Genomic DNA, 22,426 nt, shown 5'->3' on the forward strand with positions numbered 1-22,426 from the left:
AAGTGTTGAGTCCTCACCACTGTAATGTTTGGATTCAGTCTTGTGTCCTCACCTTTAATGTTTGGATTCAGTCTTGTGTCAGGGGAAGTGTTGAGTCCTCACCACTGTAATGTTAGGATTCAGTCTTGTGTCAGGGGAAGTGTTGAGTCCTCACCACTGTAATGTTAGGATTCAGTCTGGTGTCAGGGGAAGTGTTGAGTCCTCACCTCTAATGTTAGGATTCAGTCTGGTGTCAGGGGAAGTGTTGAGTCCTCACCTCTAATGTTTGGATTCAGTCTTGTGTCAGGGGAAGTGTTGAGTCTTCTCCTCTAATGTTTGGATTCAGTCTTGTGTCAGGGGAAGCGTAGAGTCCTTACCTTTGGTCTGATAATTTCCCAATGTTCTCCAAATTGTTGTCTTTTAATTGCTACCATGGTCATGTGCTTTTTATATTTCTTCTGTTAGAAACATTGACATCTTGGCCCAATCCACACAGGACAATTTGCACCCGTCTAAAGGGTTGACCCAACTTTGTATTTTTCCCCAGAACAATCACATGATGTTATTTGATCGTGTTTATTTGTTTTAATCAATTTGATGTAAAAATATGTCATAAATGCCTAATCTTCTCCCTTGGATTGAACTGTAGCCTCGTTGCATTACCTAGAGTACTAACCTGTGGTCCTCGGTGGTACTGCAGGTGATCAACTCATGTTTTTTTCTTAAGATATGTTTTTACCAGTTGGGAGTGTACATAACATTAAGGACACCTTCCGAACTACATATTCTCTATCTCTTATACCTTCTCTACCCCTCCATCTCCTCTACCCCTCCATCTATCTCCATCTCCCTCTCCTCTACCCCATCTATCTATCTCCATCTCCTATATCTCCTCTATCTATCTCCAATCTCCTATATCTATCTACATCTCCTATATCTCCATCTATCTCAAATCTCCTATATCTATCTCCATCTCCTATATTTCCTCCATCGATCTCCAATATCTCCTCCATTCCACCATCTATCTCCATCTTCTCTATTCCACCATCTATCTCCAGCGCCTCTATTCCACCATCTCGTGTCGTAGTATACCCCTCTGTAGGGCTCCAGGAATGACACACACAGATACACACAGAGTGTGAGTTTAAAATGGGCAATTTAATCACAGAGCATCTACATTCTTTCTGACATACTCCATATTCAGGTCATGTGTTGAAATAAAAAAAAAACATTTATTTTTGAGTCTGATTTTTATAATTTGACTTCATATCTCTTTCCACACTGGGAGCATTGATAAGGTTTCTCTCAGGTGTGGACTTACATGCTCTTTCAGTTGCTTTAACCATGTAAGTTTAAATCCACAGTGGGAGCAGTGGTAAAGCTTCTCTTCAGAGTGTATTATTCAGGCTCCCTAACCAGATAAAACTCTTGCAACACTGGGAGCGGTGATGAGGTGAGGCTCATCCTGTGTGTGTCCTCTCATGTCTTTTCAGGTCCCCTAACCGGGTATAACTCTTTACACACTGAGAGCATTGGAAAAGCTTCTCACCTGAATGTGTCCTCTTGTGTGATTTTAGGCACCATGATGAGGAAAATCTCATTTCACACTGGGAGCAGTGGTAAGGCTTCTCCCCTGTATGTATTCTCTCGTGTCTTTTCATGCTCCCAAACTCTGTAAAACTCTTTTCACACTGGGAACATTGGAAAGGTTTTTCACCTTTGTGTGTCCTCTCATGCCTTTTTAGGTTCACTAGCTGGGTAAATATCTTTTCACAGTATGAGCAGTGGTAGGGCTTCTCCCCTGTGTGTGTTCTCAAATGCCTTTTCAGGTTCCCTAACTGGATAAAAGTCTTTCCACACTGGGAACATCGGTAGGGCCTCTCTGCAGTGTGTATTCTTTTATGCTTTAGCAGGTCCCCTGATGAGAAAAAAGTATTTTCGCAGTGGGAACAGTGGTAAGGTTTCTCTCTGGTGTGTGATCTCTCGTGTATTTTCAGGCTCCCTAATTGGGTAAAACTTTTATCACACTGGGAACATTGGAAAGGCTTTTCTCCTGTGTGTATTCTTTCATGTTCTTTTAGGTAACATAACCACTTAAAACTCTTTACACAGTGGGGACACTGGTGTGGTCTCACTGGTTTGGGCGTCTCTAGGTCTTGTTCCCCTGAAGTACTCTTCCTGCTGTCAGAGTGAGAGTGTGGTCTCTCTCCTGCCAAAGACAAACAGTGTATTTAGGTAAATACTAAACAGGGACCTGAATAACACCTGCACATGATAAAACTGTCTTCCTCTGAGGTTTAATCCAGAATAGATCCCTCAATAACCTGAGGTCAGCATCTTAGGTTGTTTAATCCAGATCAAAATTATAATTGGTTGTCTTGATTCTGTCCTCTTCATCATTTGAAAAGAAACTGAAAGTCAAGATTTCAACCAACTGTCACGAAATCAGGCATTAGTTGTAACAATAAAGGACATAGAATGTGGAGAGATTTCAATCAGAACAGTCTGACATTTTGGTAATTTAGCTCTTATCCAGAGACTCACAAGAGCCATTAGGGTGACTTGCCTCCCTATACCTTATAGCTGAAATATTAAGGACTATGTGTCTCTCTTATAGCGGAAATATTAAGGACCTAATTAAGGACTACGTGTCTCCCTATACCTTATAGCTGAAATATTAAGGACCTATCACAGGACTACGTGTCTCCCTTATAGCTGAAATATTAAGGACCTAATTAAGGACTACGTGTCTCCCTTATAGCTGAAATATTAAGGACCTAATTAAGGACCATGTGTCTCCCTATACCTTATAGCTGAAATATTAAGGACCTATTACAGGACTACGTGTCTCCCTTATAGCTGAAATATTAAGGACCTAATTAAGGACCATGTGTCTCCCTATACCTTAGAGCGGAAATATTAAGGACCTATCACAGGACTACGTGTCTCCCTATACCTTATAGCTGAAATATTAAGGACCTAATTAAGGACTATGTGTCTCCCTATACCTTATAGCTGAAATATTAAGGACCTAATTAAGGACTATGTGTCTCCCTATACCTTATAGCTGAAATATTAAGGACCTAATTAAGGACTACGTGTCTCCCTTATAGCTGAAATATTAAGGACCTAATTAAGGACCATGTGTCTCCCTATACCTTATAGCTGAAATATTAAGGACCTAATTAAGGACTACGTGTCTCCCTATACCTTATAGCTGAAATATTAAGGACCTTTTAAAGGACTACATGTCTCCCTTATAGCTGAAATATTAAGAACCTAATTAAGGACTGTGTCTCCCTTATAGCTGAAATATCAAGGACCTAATTAAGGACAACGTGTCTCCCTATACCTTATAGCTGATATATTAAGGACCTAATTAAGGACAATGTTTCTCCCTTATAGCTGAAATATTAAGGACCTATTAATTAAATATTAAGGACCTAATTAAGGACTACGTGTCTCCCTATACCTTATAGCTGAAATATTAAGGACCTAATTAAGGACTATGTGTCTCCCTTATAGCTGAAATATTAAGGACCTATTAATTAAATATTAAGGACCTAATTAAGGACTACGTGTCTCCCTATACCTTATAGCTGAAATATTAAGGACCTAATTAAGGACTACGTGTCTCCTTATACCTTATAGCTGAAATATTAAGGACCTATTTAAGGACTATGTGTCTCCCTATACCTTATAGCTGATATATTAAGGACCTAATTAAGGACTACGTGTCTCCCTATACCTTATAGCTGAAATATTAAGGACCTAATTAAGGACTATGTGTCTCCTTATACCTTATAGCTGAAATATTAAGGACCTAATGAAGGACTACGTGTCTCCCTATACCTTATAGCTGAAATATTAAGGACCTAATTAAGGACTACGTGTCTCCCTATACCTTATAGCGGAAATATTAAGGACCACGTGTCTCCCTATACCTTATAGCTGAAATATTAAGGACCTAATTAAGGACTACGTGTCTCCCTATACCTTATAGCGGAAATATTAAGGACTACGTGTCTCCCTATACCTTATAGCTGAAATATTAAGGACCTAATTAAGGACTACGTGTCTCCCTATACCTTATAGCTGAAATATTAAGGACCTAATTAAGGACTATGTGTCTCCCTTATAGCTGAAATATTAAGGACCTATTAATTAAATATTAAGGACCTAATTAAGGACTACGTGTCTCCCTTATAGCTGAAATATTAAGGACCTAATTAAGGACTACGTCTCTCTTATAGCGGAAATATTAAGGACCTAATTAAGGACTACGTGTCTCCTTATACCTTATAGCTGAAATATTAAGGACCTATTTAAGGACTATGTGTCTCCCTATACCTTATAGCTGATATATTAAGGACCTAATTAAGGACTACGTGTCTCCCTATACCTTATAGCTGAAATATTAAGGACCAAATTAAGGACTATGTGTCTCCTTATACCTTATAGCTGAAATATTAAGGACCTAATGAAGGACTACGTGTCTCCCTATACCTTATAGCTGAAATATTAAGGACCTAATTAAGGACTACGTGTCTCCCTATACCTTATAGCGGAAATATTAAGGACCACGTGTCTCCCTATACCTTATAGCTGAAATATTAAGGACCTAATTAAGGACTACGTGTCTCCCTATACCTTATAGCGGAAATATTAAGGACTACGTGTCTCCCTATACCTTATAGCTGAAATATTAAGGACCTAATTAAGGACTACGTGTCTCCCTATACCTTATAGCTGAAATATTAAGGACCTAATTAAGGACTATGTGTCTCCCTTATAGCTGAAATATTAAGGACCTATTAATTAAATATTAAGGACCTAATTAAGGACTACGTGTCTCCCTTATAGCTGAAATATTAAGGACCTAATTAAGGACTACGTCTCTCTTATAGCGGAAATATTAAGGACCTAATTAAGGACTACGTGTCTCCCTATACCTTATAGCTGAAATATTAAGGACCTAATTAAGGACTACGTGTCTCCCTATACCTTATAGCTGAAATATTAAGGACCTAATTAAGGACTACGTGTCTCCCTATACCTTATAGCTTAAATATTAAGGACCTAATTAAGGACTACGTGTCTCCCTTATAGTGGAAATATTAAGGACCTAATTAAGGACTATGTGTCTCCCTATACCTTATAGCTTAAATATTAAGGACCTAATTAAGGACTACGTGTCTCCCTTATAGTGGAAATATTAAGGACCTAATTAAGGACTATGTGTCTCCCTATACCTTATAGCTTAAATATTAAGGACCTAATTAAGGACTACGTGTCTCCCTTATAGCTGAAATATTAAGGACCTAATTAAGGACTATGTGTCTCCCTTATAGCTGAAATATTAAGGACCTAATTAAGGACTACGTGTCTCCCTTATAGCTGAAATATTAAGGACCTAATTAAGGACTATGTGTCTCCCTTATAGCTGAAATATTAAGGACCTAATGAAGGACTACGTGTCTCCCTATACCTTATAGCTGAAATATTAAGGACCTAATTAAGGACTATGTGTCTCCCTATACCTTATAGCTGAAATATTAAGGACCTAATTAAGGACTATGTGTCTCCCTATACCTTATAGTATAGCTAATGGGGATCCATAATAAACCCCAGGAAGAGTAGCCGCTGCCTTGGCAGGAACTAATGGGGATCCATAATATATCCCAGGAAGAGTAGCCGCTGCCTTGGCAGGAACTAATGGGGATCCATAATATATCCCAGGAAGAGTAGCCGCTGCCTTGGCAGGAACTAATGGGGATCCATAATATATCCCAGGAAGAGTAGCCGCTGCCTTGGTAGGAACTAATGGGGATCCATAATATATCCCAGGAAGAGTAGCCGCTGCCTTGGCAGGAACTAATGGGGATCCATAATATATCCCAGGAAGAGTAGCCGCTGCCTTGGCAGGAACTAATGGGGATCCATAATATATCCCAGGAAGAGTAGCCGCTGCCTTGGCAGGAACTAATGGGGATCCATAATATATCCCAGGAAGAGTAGCCGCTGCCTTGGTAGGAACTAATGGGGATCCATAATATATCCCAGAAAGAGTAGCTTCTGCCTGGGCAGCAGATAATGGGGATCCCCAATTAAATAAAAATACATAACAGCACTTACAGTAGACCGGGGCATCTCTGGCAGGGCAGATATTTTTCGAACTGACTTGTTGGAAAGGTGCCATCCTATGACGGTGCCATGTTGAATGTCACTGAGCTCTTCAATAAGGCCATTCTACTCCCAACGTTTGTCTACGGAGATTGCATGGCGGTGTGCTCGATTTTATACACCTGTCAGCAACAGGTGTGGCTGAAATAGCTGAATCCACTCATTTGAAGGGGTATCCACATACTTTTGTATATGATAGTATATTATTAAACATACTTTACAAACATGGGTATTTTGGAGACACACTTCCTCTCTGCTTACCTCGTGTTTCTGAGACACACTTCCTCTCTGCTTACCTCGTGTCAAAATAAAAGTCCCCCACAAGTTAGTACTTTTTTTGTGCGCATCTGCAGGACAAAAGAAGCTATACTTACTGGTGTTAATCAGATCTGTTTCAGTCTCCTCCTCCTCTTTCACTCCCAAAACGTCTTCCTCCTCCTCTTTTATTGAGATAGCCTCCTCTTCCACGCTAGAAGGTTCTTCCTCTTCTTTCACTATAACATCCTCCTCCTCTTCCTTTTTTATTCTGAAATTTTCTACCCACTCCTCTTCCACTGTGACAGCCTCTATCCCCTCTTCCTCTTCCACTGTGACAGCCTCTTTCCCCTCTTCCTCTTCCACTGTGACAGCCTCTATCCCCTCTTCCACTCCAAATGTAACATGATCTTCCTCCTTTATCGTTCTGGAAGCTTCTTCCTCTCCTTTTACTGTAATATCCTCCTCTTTCACGATAATGTTCAGCCCCAGAGCTTCTCTCTCCGCCCAGCAGACATCATCTTCTTTAGCAGGGGAGGAATAGTTTAGTGAGCTCATGGTTGGGGTTGTTAGCTAGTTTGCATTAGCGACTAGCTTAGTGCTAGGCTGAGTAACAATTTCAACAAATTGAACAAGCAAATTACTTTTAAGTTAACTGGTATATACGTTAACAGGATTGTGTATAAAAAGAACTTCAATGTTTCGGTTTTATGTTGGCTAGCAAGCTGCCGAAAGGGTTGAATCGGTAGCTTTGTTGTTGTTGTTGTTGTTGAAGATGTGTCCCGTCCACTAGATTATACGTCACCCAAGAAGCGCCACCTGAAAGACTCACATCGCCTGCTGCTGACTAGTGGGTAACGGAGTTTAGAAACAAACGAAAACAATGTCATAAAAATGTACAGACAATATTTCTAGACTTAGACCTGAAAATGAGTATGTACATTATAAACTAGAATAGTAATTGTTAAAAAAAACCTAGCTAAACCAATGTTGACAATATAATCTCAATTGGCTTCCATGAGAGTGCAGCACTAATTACATCGGTCCATTATCTTTAACACTTACTGTTGTGAAGGGTTATGGCACCCCTACATACATGACACTAATTGCCTCCAATTACCAAAGGCCACACCCCTTCCCTCCACACCTGTTCCCACTCCCTTAATCACCTCTCCTCTACATTTTTCACTCGTTTCCCCATATAAGAATTATGATTCTTCCTGAGCACTAGTAATCTGTCATGCTTGGTGTTGCCATAGTAATCTGTCATGTTTGATGTTGCCATAGTAATCTGTCATGCTTGGTGTTGCCATAGTAATCCGTCATGCTTGGTGACGTCATAGTAATGGTTAATGCTTAGTGTTGCCATGGTATTTGGTCATGTTTGATTATGCCATAGTAATGGTTAATGCTTAGTGTTGCCATAGTAATGTGTCATACCCCATAATGAGGACCTAAAAAACAGGTTTTTAGGCATATTTTAAAACAACATAAATACCTTATTTACATAAGTATTCAGAACCTTTGAGACTCACAACTGAGCTCAGGTGCATCCTGTTTCCATTGATCATCCTTGAGATGTTTCTACAACTTGATTGGATTCCACCTGTGGTAAATTGAATTGATTGGACATGATTTGGAAAGACACACCCGTGTCTATATAAGGTCCCACAGTTGACAGTTCAGCAAAAAAACAAAACAAGCCATGAGGTCGAGGGGGAAGTGTTAAAGCACAGATGTGGGGAAGGGTAACAACAACAACACCAAGCCATGAGGTCGAGGGGAAGTGTTGAAGCACAGATGTGGGGAAGGGTAACAACAACAAAATATGTCTGCAGCATTGAAGGTCCTTAAGAACAAAGTGGCCTCCATCATTCTTAAATGGAAGACGTTTGGAACCACCAAGACTTCCTAGAGCCGAGAACATCGTCAGATCTGTAAACTTGGACTTTGATTTAGCTTTTCTAGTATTAGTAGCCATTTTATAAGTTCAACATTTGCAAAACAACCAGTTTTCAAAGTTTCTGATTTTTGCAATGTTACGTAGATGGAAAAAAAGCTGTCCTTGAAATAGTCTTGATATGTTTGTCAAAACAGAGATCAGGGTGTGTATCTTTGTCAAATAAGCACCAATCGGGGTCAAACAAAGCTAGCTAGATAGCCAATATTCTTATAATTTTTGTCCAAAAGGAAAAGGCATCCTGTCGCACAAGGTTAATCATTGGCTATCTAGCTAACAGATATGCTTGTTCTAGGTCCCAAGAAACAAAGATATCTTCTGTTGAATCTGACAATTAATCTTGATGGTTGTACAGTCGTCTCAAATAAAACTGTGAAGGACCTCGGCGTTACTCTGGACCCTGATCTCTCTTTTGACGAACATATCAAGACTGTTTCAAGGACAGCTTTTTTCCATCTACGTAACATTGCAAAAATCAGGCACTTTCTGTCTAAATATGATGCAGAAAAATTCATCCATTCATCCAGGTTAGACTACTGCACTACTTTCCGGCTACCCGGATAAAGCACTAAAACTGCTGCTGGGGTGAAAGAGGAGCGATTACAATAGATGAAACCAAGTCTAGATTTAACCTTAGCCTGCAGCTTTGATATATGCTGAGAGAAGGAAAGTGTACCGTCTAGCCATATTCCCAAGTACTTGTATGAGGTGACTACCTCAAGCTCTAAACCCTCAGAGTTTGTAATCACATCGGTGGGGAGGGGAATTCTTCCTACCAAACCACATGACCTTTGTTTTGGAGGTGTACAGAACAAGGTTAAGGGCAGAGAAAGCTTGTTGGACATTAAAGCTTTGTTGTAGAGTGTTTAACACAAAATCCGGGGAGGGGCCAGCTGAGTATAAGACTATCATCTGCATATAAATGGGTGAGAGAGCATTCTACTGCCTGAGCTTTGTTGTTGATGTAAATTGAGAAGAGTGTGGGGCCTAGGATTGAGCCTTGGGGTACTCCATTGGTGACAGGCAGTGACAGAGACAGCAGATGTTCTGACTTTATACACTGCACTCTTTGGGAGCAGTAGTTAGCAAACCAGGCCAAAGACCCCTCAGAGACACCAATACTCCTTAGCCGGCCCACAAGAATGGAATGGTCTACCGCAGTGGTCACCAAACTACGGCCCGCGGGCCGGATACGGCCCGTCAGCACATTTGGCCCGGCCCTCTGAACAATACCAGAGACGCTATCGAATTTTTTTTCCTATTTGGCCTCCAGAAAAAAATCCTAGGCCCGGCCCTGTCAAAGAGAGAACGGAATAATGGCGAAAAGGTTAGGTAAGAGAAAAATTTATTCAGAATGCAGGGTATTTAACCTGCAGTGGACAAACAATTTTTTTTTGTTCAATGCAAAGAAAAGGCTGTTTGTCTCATCTGTCAAGAGACGGTGGCGGTATTCAAAGAATACAATCTTCGCCGACACTATGAATCCCGTCACAAAGACAAGTACGATAGCTTGCAAGGCCAAATACGAGCAGACAAACTCTCAAAGCTAAAAAGTGGACTACTATCTCAGCAGAATACATTTGTACGCCAAGCTCAGCTGAACCAGGCATCCGTTCGGGCCAGCTTTCGGGTTGCTAAACTGATAGCAAGAAGCGGTAAGCCTTTCACTGACGGAGAGTTTGTTAAGAAATGTATGGATGCTGTCGCGGAGGAGGTGTGTCCCGAGAAGAAAGATGCATTTAATGCCGTAAGTCTGTCGGCGAGTACAATCACCAGACGCGTTGAAGAAATCGGGAGTAATGTATATGCCCAGCTGCAGCAGAAGACGAAAGAATTTGACTTTTTTTCATTAGCACTGGATGAGAGCACGGACGTGCAAGACACAGCGCAACTGCTCATTTTTATTCGTGGAGTTAGCGCAAACTTTGAGATATGCGAGGAGCTGGCAGCCCTCCAAAGTCTCAAAGGGATTACAACGGGAGAGGATATTTTTGACAAAGTGTGCCAAACCATGGAGAAGTTGGACCTGGACTGGTCAAAGCTAGCTAGCATCACGACTGACGGGGCTCCTAGCATGGTGGGCGAAACTCGCGGTCTAATAGGACGCATGAACCGGGAGTTGGAAAAAAGGGGTCTCACCGCCCCGCTACGAGTCCACTGCCTAATTCACCAGCAAGCACTGTGCTGCAAAGTGTTGAAGTGGGATTCTGTAATGAAGGTTGTGGTGTCGTGCATAAACTTCATCAGAGCAAAGGGACTTAAACACAGGCAGTTCCAAGAATTCCTGTCTAAACTGGAGTCTACGCACGGAGATGTGCTGTACTACACAGAGGTCCGATGGCTGAGCCGGGGCAGAGTTTTGAGGCGTTTTTACGAGCTGCTACCCGAAATTAACGCATTTCTTCATTTAAAAGACAAAATGGTCCCAGAGCTGATCAACCCAGAATGGAAATGGCACCTCGCATTTTTAACAGACGTGACAGAAATACTTAACAGCCTTAACTTGCAGCTACAAGGCGAGGGGAAACTCATTTGCGACATGTATTCACACATAAAAGCATTTGAGGTGAAATTAGCGCTGCTTTTGGAACAAGTGAAAAAGCGCAACTTCGTCCATCTTCCTGCTACCCAAAACCTGTCGACAGAGAACCCAGCGGTCCCGTTCCCAGCTGAAAAGTGCGTGGAAGCACTGGAAATGCTGAAGGCGGAGTTCGGTGTGCGATTCAGTGAACTACATGTTCATGCAAAAGAAATCCGTCTTTTTCAGAACCCCTTTGTTGCCGACATTGATGAAGCCCAGCCTTCATATCAGTTTGAGTTGGCTGAGTTACAGAACTGTGATGTTCTGAAAGACGCATTCAAGCCCAACAGTCTCATTGACTTCTATGCCGCCTCCCAAACGACACATATCCAAACATCAAAAACACGCAATGAAAATGTCCACAGTTTTTGGCAGCACGTATATCTGCGAGAAAACCTTTTCTCGCATGAAACTGCTGAAAACCCCGATGAGATCAAGATTGACAGATGAACATTTGCATCAGTGCTTGAGACTGGCTGTAACTAGAATGGAACCTGATATTCAACTTCTCACCAGCCAGATGCAGGCCCACAGTTCACACTGATGAACATACATAGGTAAGCTCACTTTTCTGACTTGAATGAGTCATTCTGAGCATAAACAAATATAATCATAATAAAATCTACTGGGATAAAATCCATCTTTACAACCATACTGGTAGTGAAATGTATTGTGCTGTGTAGGTGCTGTATCACTTAGTTCAGTTTCTCAACCTGCTTCTTTTGTGGTTTTCACAGGGAAGTTGATGAGAGAGAGCTGCAAACAGCGGTGTCTACAAGCCTACTGGAACCTACAAAAGGATTATAAGGAAGGAACACAAGAACTTTAAGAGACTGCTCATATGTGTCAGAGAGATTCTGCTCTGACAACTGAGCTGAACTTTTATCTGTTAAGATTGTGCATGGCACGACAGAAAGTTAATGTTCCATGGCTTTTTTTTCTATGAAGAACCCAGAGAGAGTTATTTAGTTATTATTTATTTCCTGTTTTTTCTGTGAAGAACTCAGAGAGGGTTATTTAGTTATTATTTATTTCATTAATAGTGTTATTATTTGTTTCCTGACTTTTTTTCTGTAAAGAACCTGGAAAGGGTTATTTGGTTATGTGTGGCTTTCTGGAAAACAATAAATGTTTTAAGCTCCCCTACGATCGTCACACTTTTTCTGTTACAAACTGACACCGGCCCCCCATCAGAGAAGGGAAAAGTTATGTGGCCCTCACAGGAAAAAGTTTGGGGACCCCTGGTCTACCGTATCAAAAGCTTTGGCCAAGTCAATAGAAATAGCAGCACAACTTTGCTTAGAATCAAGGGCAATGGTGACATCATTTAGAACCTTTAAAGTTGCAGTAACATATTCATAACCTGAGAGGAAAACAGATTGCATGGTGTAACAATACATCATGTAGATGTATATAATGAACAGACTAGGTCTATACTGCTCCTACATGGTGTAACAATACATCATGTAGATGTATATAATGAACAGACTAGGTCTATACTGCTCCTACATGGTGTAACAATACATCATGTAGATGTATATAATGAACAGACTAGGTCTATACTGCTCCTACATGGTGTAACAATACATCATGTAGATGTATATAATGAACAGACTAGGTCTATACTGCTCCTACATGGTGTAACAATACATCATGTAGATAATGAACAGACTAGGTCTATACTGCTCCTGCATGGTGTAACAATACATCATGTAGATGTATATAATGAACAGACTAGGTCTATACTGCTCCTACATGGTGTAACAATACATCATGTAGATGTATATAATGAACAGACTAGGTCTATACTGCTCCTACATGGTGTAACAATACATCATGTAGATGTATATAATGAACAGACTAGGTCTATACTGCTCCTACATGGTGTAACAATACATCATGTAGATGTATATAATGAACAGACTAGGTCTATACTGCTCCTGCATGGTGTAACAATACATCATGTAGATGTATATAATGAACAGACTAGGTCTATACTGCTCCTGTATGGTGTAACAATACATCATGTAGATGTATATAATGAACAGACTAGGTCTATACTGCTCCTACATGGTGTAACAATACATCATGTAGATGTATATAATGAACAGACTAGGTCTATACTGCTCCTGTATGGTGTAACAATACATCATGTAGATGTATATAATGAACAGACTAGGTCTATACTGCTCCTACATGGTGTAACAATACATCATGTAGATGTATATAATGATCTATTGGTGTTCCACATTAAAACATTTTCAAACACAATATTTTGCATCAATCAAATCCTTTTTACAATCAACACCTGAGTTTTCTCTGACATGGTGGAATAGTACTAATGGGAATATTCACGAGGTCGTGAATGTTTTTCATGTCAACAACTTAATGTCATCAGAACTACGTCATCACATTTTAGCTTGATGAATCGTACACAAATGAATGACATGAAACAACTACATTCAAGAGATTAAGGTTAAAACAAAGAAATGCAACTTCCAATAAATCTACTTCATTGTTTACGTTTTGAAATATCATCAAATGAACATCTAAGGATTGATACCATCCAATCAATCAAAGTTCCTAATCAAAACAAAATGTTAATATCAGATTTTCTATATATGATCGTGGTCTCGATAAAAAAATAAAAAGTAGACCTATTATTTTTTTCCAAAAGCTTTCATACATACAATTTTGGTTTTGTGTGGCATAAACAAAAACACATTCTCAATCAAAAACATAAGTCAGAACACAGCCTCTCTATTCTCTCATGTGATTTCAGGTCCTCTGACTGGGAAAATGTGTGTCCACACTGAGAGCAGTGGTATGTCTTCTCCTCCTGTGTATGTATTCTTTCGTGCTTATTCAGATGCCTTAACCGGGTAAAACTATTTTCACACTGGGAGCAGTGGTAGGCCTTATCCCCTCCTGTGTGTGTCCTCTCATGCTGGTTCAGGTTTCCTAACTGGGTAAAACTCTTTCCACACAAGGAGCACTGGTAGGGCTTTTCACGTGTGTGTATCCACTCATGTGTTCTCAGGTTCCCTAACTGGGTAAAACTCTTTTCACAGTGAGAACAGTGATATGGCTTCTCTCCTGTGTGCGCCCTCTCATGCGATCTCAGGTGCCATAAACTGATAAATATTTTTCTACACTGGGAGCAGTGATAGGGCTTCTCTGCTGAGTGTGTTTTCTCGTGTTTTTTCAGGCTCCCTGAATGGGTAAAACTCTTTCCACATTGGGAACAGTGATGAGGCTTCACTCCAGAGTGTATTCGCTCATGTATTTTCAGGTAACATAAATGGGTAAAACCCTTGCCACACTGGAAGCAGTGGTGAGGATTTTCTCCTGTGTGTATTCTCTTATGTCGTTTCAGGCTGTCTATCTGGCAAAACCTCTTCCCAAAGTCTGAGCGGTGGTTAGGCTTTTCTCCTGTGTGTGTTCTCCCATGCTCTTTTAGTGTCCATAACCTCTTAAAACTCTTTCCACAATGGGAGGTGGGGTGTTGTCGTCCCGCTGGTTTGGGCGTCTCTGGGTCTGGTTCCCCTGAAGGACTCTTCCCGCTGTCAGAGCGAGAGTCTGGCCTCTCTCCTGCCAAATACAAACAGAGTATTTGGTTAAACAGCCCTAACTGAAACCACCACATGATTAAACTATGAGGTTTAATCCAGACTAGATCCCTCATAAAATGGTACATTTGGATCTTGAATGCTGAATGGTTGATAGCTGTTAGTTAATCACGATGATCCACAGGTAATGCCTGTTGACAGTTCCATTCTACACATCCACTGTCCCATCAGCCGGGCCAGGCAATTTATAAACTAAGCTCCACTCTGAAAAAATATTTTGACATTATTACCCCTTAGCTTCTAGTCTCCAACTCAATCATCAAGTTTACTGACAACACAACAGTGGTAGACCTGATTACCAGCAACAATGAGACAGCTTAAAGGGAGGTGGTGAGGGGCCCTGGCGGAGTGGTGCCAGGAATATAACCTCTCCCTCAACCTCAACAAGGAGCTCACAGCTTAAAGGGAGGTGGTGAGGGGCCCTGGCGGAGTGGTGCCAGGAATATAACCTCTCCCTCAAAGTCAACAAAACCAAGGAGCTGACAGCTATAGGGAGGTGGTGAGGGGCCCTGGTGGAGTGGTGCCAGGAATATAACCTCTCCCTCAACGTCAACAAAACCAAGGAGCTGATCGTGGACTTGAGGTGTCAGCAGAGAGAACATGCCCCTATCATATCGACGGGCCACAGTCAAAAGTTAAGTTCCTCTGCTTGCACATCACCGACAACTTAAAATGGTTCATTCACAAAGACAGTGTGGTGAAGAAGGCGCAAAAGCACCTCTTCAACCTCAAGAGCTAAAGACCCTAAAACCCTGACAAACTTCTACAGATGCACCATCGAGAGCCTCCTGCTGGGCTGTATCACCGCCTGGTACGGCAATTGCACCATTTGCAATCGTAGTGCTCTCCAGAGGGTGGTGCGGTCAGCCCAACACATTACCAGGGGGCACACTACCCTCCAGGACATCTACAGCACCTGGTGTCACAGGAAGGCCAAGAAGATCATCAAGGATCCCGAGCCACAGCATGTTCACCCTTCTACCATCTAGAAGGCCGGCGGCAGTACAGCTGCATCAAAGCTGGGACAGACACACTGAAAAACAGCTTCTATCTCCATGCCATCAGAGAGTTAAATATTCACCTCTAGCCGGCCTCCGCCCAGTACCCTGCACTGAACTTAGTCACTGTTACCACCCGGCTACCACTCGATCCTCTACCCTGCACCATAGAGACTGCTGCCCTGTGTACATAGTCATTGAACACTGGTCACTTTAATAATGTTTACATACTGTTTTACCCACTTCATATGTATATACTGTATTCTAGTTATGGCTCATCCTATATAACTAACGCTGTACCCACTGTACAACCACCCAGTACTCCACCCTGTATTCTAGTTATGGCTCATCCTATATAACTAACGCTGTACCCACCATACAACCACCCAGTACTCCACCCTGTATTCTAGTTATGGCTCATCCTATATAACTAACGCTGTACCCACCATACAACCACCCAGTACTCCACCCTGTATTCTAGTTATGGCTTATCCTATATAACTAATGCTGTACCCACCATACAACCACCCAGTACTCCACCCTGTATTCTAGTTATGGCTCATCCTATATAACTAACGCTGTACCCACCATACAACCACCCAGTACTCCACCCTGTATTCTAGTTATGGCTCATCCTATATAACTAATGCTGTACCCACCGTACAACCACCCAGCACTCTAGTTATGGCTCATCCTATATAACTACTGCTGTACCCACCGTACAACCACCCAGTACTCCACCCTGTATTCTAGTTATGGCTTATCCTATATAACTAACGCTGTACCCACTGTACAACCACCCAGTACTCCACCCTGTATTCTAGTTATGGGTCATCCTATATAACTAATGCTGTACCCACCGTACAACCACCCAGTACTCCACCCTGTATTCTAGTTATGGCTCATCCTATATAACTAACGCTGTACCCACCATACAACCACCCAGTACTCCACCCTGTATTCTAGTTATGGCTTATCCTATATAACTAATGCTGTACCCACCATACAACCACCCAGTACTCCACCCTGTATTCTAGTTATGGCTCATCCTATATAACTAACGCTGTACCCACCATACAACCACCCAGTACTCCACCCTGTATTCTAGTTATGGCTCATCCTATATAACTAATGCTGTACCCACCGTACAACCACCCAGCACTCTAGTTATGGCTCATCCTATATAACTACTGCTGTACCCACCGTACAACCACCCAGTACTCCACCCTGTATTCTAGTTATGGCTTATCCTATATAACTAACGCTGTACCCACTGTACAACCACCCAGTACTCCACCCTGTATTCTAGTTATGGGTCATCCTATATAACTAATGCTGTACCCACCGTACAACCACCCAGTACTCCACCCTGTATTCTAGTTATGGCTCATCCTATATAACTACTGCTGTACCCACCGTACAACCACCCAGTACTCCACCCTGTATTCTAGTTATGGGTCATCCTATATAACTAATGCTGTACCCACCGTACAACCACCCAGTACTCCACCCTGTATTCTAGTTATGGCTTATCCTATATAACTAACGCTGTACCCACTGTACAACCACCCAGTACTCCACCCTGTATTCTAGTTATGGCTTATCCTATATAACTAATGCTGTACCCACTGTACAACCCCAGTACTCCACCCTGTATTCTAGTTATGGCTCATCCTATATAACTAACGCTGTACCCACCATACAACCACCCAGTACTCCACCCTGTATTCTAGTTATGGCTCATCCTATATAACTAACGCTGTACCCACCATACAACCACCCAGTACTCCACCCTGTATTCTAGTTATGGCTCATCCTATATAACTAATGCTGTACCCACCGTACAACCACCCAGTACTCCACCCTGTATTCTAGTTATGGCTTATCCTATATAACTAATGCTGTACCCACCATACAACCACCCAGTACTCCACCCTGTATTCTAGTTATGGCTCATCCTATATAACTAACGCTGTACCCACCATACAACCACCCAGTACTCCACCCTGTATTCTAGTTATGGCTCATCCTATATAACTAATGCTGTACCCACCGTACAACCACCCAGCACTCTAGTTATGGCTCATCCTATATAACTACTGCTGTACCCACCGTACAACCACCCAGTACTCCACCCTGTATTCTAGTTATGGCTTATCCTATATAACTAACGCTGTACCCACTGTACAACCACCCAGTACTCCACCCTGTATTCTAGTTATGGGTCATCCTATATAACTAATGCTGTACCCACCGTACAACCACCCAGTACTCCACCCTGTATTCTAGTTATGGCTCATCCTATATAACTACTGCTGTACCCACCGTACAACCACCCAGTACTCCACCCTGTATTCTAGTTATGGGTCATCCTATATAACTAATGCTGTACCCACCGTACAACCACCCAGTACTCCACCCTGTATTCTAGTTATGGCTTATCCTATATAACTAACGCTGTACCCACTGTACAACCACCCAGTACTCCACCCTGTATTCTAGTTATGGCTTATCCTATATAACTAATGCTGTACCCACTGTACAACCACCCAGTACTCCACCCTGTATTCTAGTTATGGCTCATCCTATATAACTAACGCTGTACCCACCATACAACCACCCAGTACTCCACCCTGTATTCTAGTTATGGCTCATCCTATATAACTAACGCTGTACCCACCATACAACCACCCAGTACTCCACCCTGTATTCTAGTTATGGCTCATCCTATATAACTAATGCTGTACCCACCGTACAACCACCCAGTACTCCACCCTGTATTCTAGTTATGGCTTATCCTATATAACTAATGCTGTACCCACCATACAACCACCCAGTACTCCACCCTGTATTCTAGTTATGGCTCATCCTATATAACTAACGCTGTACCCACCATACAACCACCCAGTACTCCACCCTGTATTCTAGTTATGGCTCATCCTATATAACTAATGCTGTACCCACCGTACAACCACCCAGCACTCTAGTTATGGCTCATCCTATATAACTACTGCTGTACCCACCGTACAACCACCCAGTACTCCACCCTGTATTCTAGTTATGGCTTATCCTATATAACTAACGCTGTACCCACTGTACAACCACCCAGTACTCCACCCTGTATTCTAGTTATGGGTCATCCTATATAACTAATGCTGTACCCACCGTACAACCACCCAGTACTCCACCCTGTATTCTAGTTATGGCTCATCCTATATAACTACTGCTGTACCCACCGTACAACCACCCAGTACTCCACCCTGTATTCTAGTTATGGGTCATCCTATATAACTAATGCTGTACCCACCGTACAACCACCCAGTACTCCACCCTGTATTCTAGTTATGGCTTATCCTATATAACTAACGCTGTACCCACTGTACAACCACCCAGTACTCCACCCTGTATTCTAGTTATGGCTCATCCTATATAACTAACGCTGTACCCACTGTACAACCACCCAGTACTCCACCCTGTATTCTAGTTATGGCTCATCCTATATAACTAACGCTGTACCCACTGTACAACCACCCAGTACTCCACCCTGTATTCTAGTTATGGCTCATCCTATATAACTAACGCTGTACCCACTGTACAACCACCCAGTACTCCACCCTGTATTCTAGTTATGGCTCATCCTATATAACTAACGCTGTACCCACCATACAACCACCCAGTACTCCACCCTGTATTCTAGTTATGGCTCATCCTATATAACTAACGCTGTACCCACCATACAACCACCCAGTACTCCACCCTGTATTCTAGTTATGGCTCATCCTATATAACTAACGCTGTACCCACTGTACAACCACCCAGTACTCCACCCTGTATTCTAGTTATGGCTCATCCTATATAACTAACGCTGTACCCACTGTACAACCACCCAGTACTCCACCCTGTATTCTAGTTATGGCTCATCCTATATAACTAACGCTGTACCCACTGTACAACCACCCAGTACTCCACCCTGTATTCTAGTTATGGCTCATCCTATATAACTAACGCTGTACCCACCGTACAACCACCCAGTACTCCACCCTGTATTCTAGTTATGGCTCATCCTATATAACTAACGCTGTACCCACTGTACAACCACCCAGTACTCCACCCTGTATTCTAGTTATGGCTTATCCTATATAACTAATGCTGTACCCACCATACAACCACCCAGTACTCCACCCTGTATTCTAGTTATGGCTCATCCTATATAACTAACGCTGTACCCACCGTACAACCACCCAGTACTCCACCCTGTATTCTAGTTATGGCTTATCCTATATAACTAATGCTGTACCCACTGTACAACCACCCAGTACTCCACCCTGTATTCTAGTCATGGCTCATCCTATATAACTAACGCTGTACCCACCTTTTTTTTATTCAGATACTGTCCATAAACACCATTATATATATATATTTATATTCTGGACTCTGGCAATTGCTCGTTCTGATACTTCTTAATTTCTTTCTTCAAATGTTTTGGATTTGTGTGTATTGTTTGGTATTAGGTTTTGCTAGGTATTAGTGCACTGTTGGAGCTGGAAACATAAGCATTTCTACACCTGGGATAACATCTACAAATATGTATATGTGATCAAATAAAATGTGTGTAGAATATGCCCTTTTAAAGCCACACAGTTCAACAACAGTAGCGTTTGTGCCCATGTTTTTAAGACAGTACTCACTGGTGTTCATTAAATCTCCAGCCTCCTCTAATGTGACAATCTCCCCCTCCTTCAATTCCAAAACTTCTTTGTCAGTCATCCTCCCCCTCCTCCTTTCACTACAAAAACCGCATCCTCCTCCTCTTCTTTCACATTAACATCCTCCTCTTTCACTCTGAAAGCTTATTTCACTGAAATGTCTACTGAAACAGCCTCATCCTCTACTTCTTGTTTAACAGCCTCCTCTCCACTTTCACGAGAGCTTCTTCCTCCGCCCAGCATGCCTCCTCTTCTTCTTGTTTAACAGCCTCCTCTCCGCTTTCACGAGAGCTTCTTCCTCCGCCCAGCATGCCTCCTCTTCTTTAGCAACTCAGTGAACTCGTGGTCGAGGATGTCACTTAGCTAGCTAGTTAGAATTAGCGACTAGCCTAGTGCTATTGCCAATTTAACAAGTGTAACGGATGTGAAACGGCTTAGTTAGCGGTGTGCGCTAAATAGCGTTTCAATTGGTGACGTCACTTGCTCTGAGACCTTGAAGTAGTAGTGCCCCTTGCTCGGCAAGGGCCGCGGCTTTTGTGGAGCGATGCTTCGAGGGTGACTGTTGTTGATGTGTGCAGAGGGTCCCTGGTTCGCGCCCGGGTATGGGCGAGGGGACGGTTTAAAAATATACTGTTACACAAGCCAGCTAGCTAACTAACAGCAACAGCGTACATATGACAGTAAATGGGGTGACTAGTAGATACGACAGAAGTGGGTTTAAAACACAGTGGCTAACCGTCACTGAACGTGTCTAAAGGGCTCAAATGTTTCGGCTATGTTGGCTAGCAAGCTAACGAGATGGCTGACAAGAGCAGCGTCTGCTTCTTCTTTGGTATTATGGCGGTCTGCAAACAACTGTTATAGGTGTTATGCCGCCACCTACTGTATGGCTGTGTATCAGCCTACTCTGTAGTATGAATTCTTTAAACTGGACAAAAAAAATGACCTAGCAACTGTAAGGAATTGCTATTTCGTATGCAGGTGACTAAACTTACTGCTAATTACATGGCTACAACTCACAGTAAAGCCTGTGGGGTCCCCTACAGGATAGCTCCCACATTACACACATAATCTCCCTTTTTTAACCGAACACTGTGCCCGAAGAAGATCCTACGATGACGGACAGACAACTGAGCCAATGGCGGAAGACTACAGACTACAACCAGCTGAACCAATCCGGAGATCCGATCTTCCTAGGGTCAACCTACTTTCTGTGACGTATATAAGGGCTGTGCTGACTGTTTACGCGCTCTCTGCCTGCTGTTCCAACACGAACTAACGGAAGAGCCGTATTTACGTGTACCAGATATTCTCCCTCTGAAATAAACTGTCGCTTGTCGTACAATTTTAACACCTGGTCTGAATCGATCCTTAACCGGCTCACCCTTCTAATATCCTTTTATCAACAAAACATGGTAGCCAGAGGATGGTTGAATAACGGTCCGGTCGAAGTGAGTTGATTGGGTGTGAGAAGGAGAGTGACGGAAGGACGGTTCCAAAAAGAGACGGGTGAAAGAAATTCGGGGGAGGACAATAATTCTGCTCAACTCGGGAAACTGATCTAAAAGGTGCACCATAAACAAGGTAAGCAAAACCTGTTAAATCAAACTTTGCATATTGTCGTATAGTCTGTCTAAATTCTGATCAGTATTTCCGAGTAAGTATGAATTCTTGTGTAAATGTATAATTTGCTGACGAGTCAAAGAACAGTAGAGTGAACATATGTGGTACGAACCGGCGACGGCCGGGTGATTAAATCATTGATGAGATATCAGCGAGGGGATAGATTGTGTAATTTTGTCCCGTGACCCGGTCAGCGCAGTCTGATAGCTTTCAATGATGAGGGATCACTTTTGAGGCCTGTAGTTCCGAAAGGGGTCGGACATGTGTACAATTTTGATAAGGGATCAGCACGATAGAGATTAGGGATAGATATCAGTAAGGGAATAGCAAATTGCTATTCATTAAACCTGGCGCCGAGGTTGTCCAGCGGCTCGGTCGAAGTCCAGTCTGATAAGGGGTCCATAGGGATAGATGTCAGTAAGGGAATAGCAAATTGCTATTCATTAAACCTGGCGCCGAGGTTGTCCAGCGGCTCGGTCGAAGTCCAGTCTGATAAGGGGTCCATAGGGATA

General features: G+C 42.3%; 2 protein-coding genes across 2 annotated transcripts; both read right to left on the reverse strand.

Annotated features, from left to right (window-relative positions):
• Positions 1–1,183: 1,183 nt before the first annotated feature.
• Positions 1,184–7,072, reverse strand: LOC135559868 (zinc finger protein 501-like). Its single transcript, XM_065000758.1, has 2 exons — positions 6,537–7,072; positions 1,184–2,188 (listed from the first exon to the last, which is right to left on the reverse strand). The coding sequence occupies exons 1-2, from the start codon at positions 6,973–6,975 to the stop codon at positions 1,440–1,442; spliced, it is 1,188 nt and encodes a 395-aa protein (XP_064856830.1). The 5' UTR covers positions 6,976–7,072; the 3' UTR covers positions 1,184–1,439.
• Positions 7,073–12,987: 5,915 nt separating this feature from the next.
• On the reverse strand, positions 12,988–20,971 carry LOC135559869 (zinc finger protein 239-like). The gene is made up of 2 exons (XM_065000759.1): positions 20,274–20,971; positions 12,988–14,549 (listed from the first exon to the last, which is right to left on the reverse strand). The coding sequence occupies exons 1-2, from the start codon at positions 20,350–20,352 to the stop codon at positions 13,690–13,692; spliced, it is 939 nt and encodes a 312-aa protein (XP_064856831.1). The 5' UTR covers positions 20,353–20,971; the 3' UTR covers positions 12,988–13,689.
• Positions 20,972–22,426: the final 1,455 nt, after the last annotated feature.

Source organism: Oncorhynchus nerka, linkage group LG15 (assembly GCF_034236695.1).
Source record: "Oncorhynchus nerka isolate Pitt River linkage group LG15, Oner_Uvic_2.0, whole genome shotgun sequence".
Taxonomy (NCBI): Eukaryota; Metazoa; Chordata; class Actinopteri; order Salmoniformes; family Salmonidae; genus Oncorhynchus; species Oncorhynchus nerka.

Excerpts from the sequence above, each read along its gene's own strand:
- LOC135559868 (XM_065000758.1), bottom strand. The coding sequence starts at position 6,975 with ATGAGCTCACTAAACTATTCCTCCCCTGCTAAAGAAGATGATGTCTGC. Across the intron at positions 2,189-6,536 it reads AACAGATCTGATTAACACCA|GAGAGAGACCACACTCTCAC; the intron begins GTAAGTATAGCT and ends TGTCTTTGGCAG.
- LOC135559869 (XM_065000759.1), bottom strand. The coding sequence starts at position 20,352 with ATGACTGACAAAGAAGTTTTGGAATTGAAGGAGGGGGAGATTGTCACA. Across the intron at positions 14,550-20,273 it reads TGGAGATTTAATGAACACCA|GAGAGAGGCCAGACTCTCGC; the intron begins GTGAGTACTGTC and ends TGTATTTGGCAG.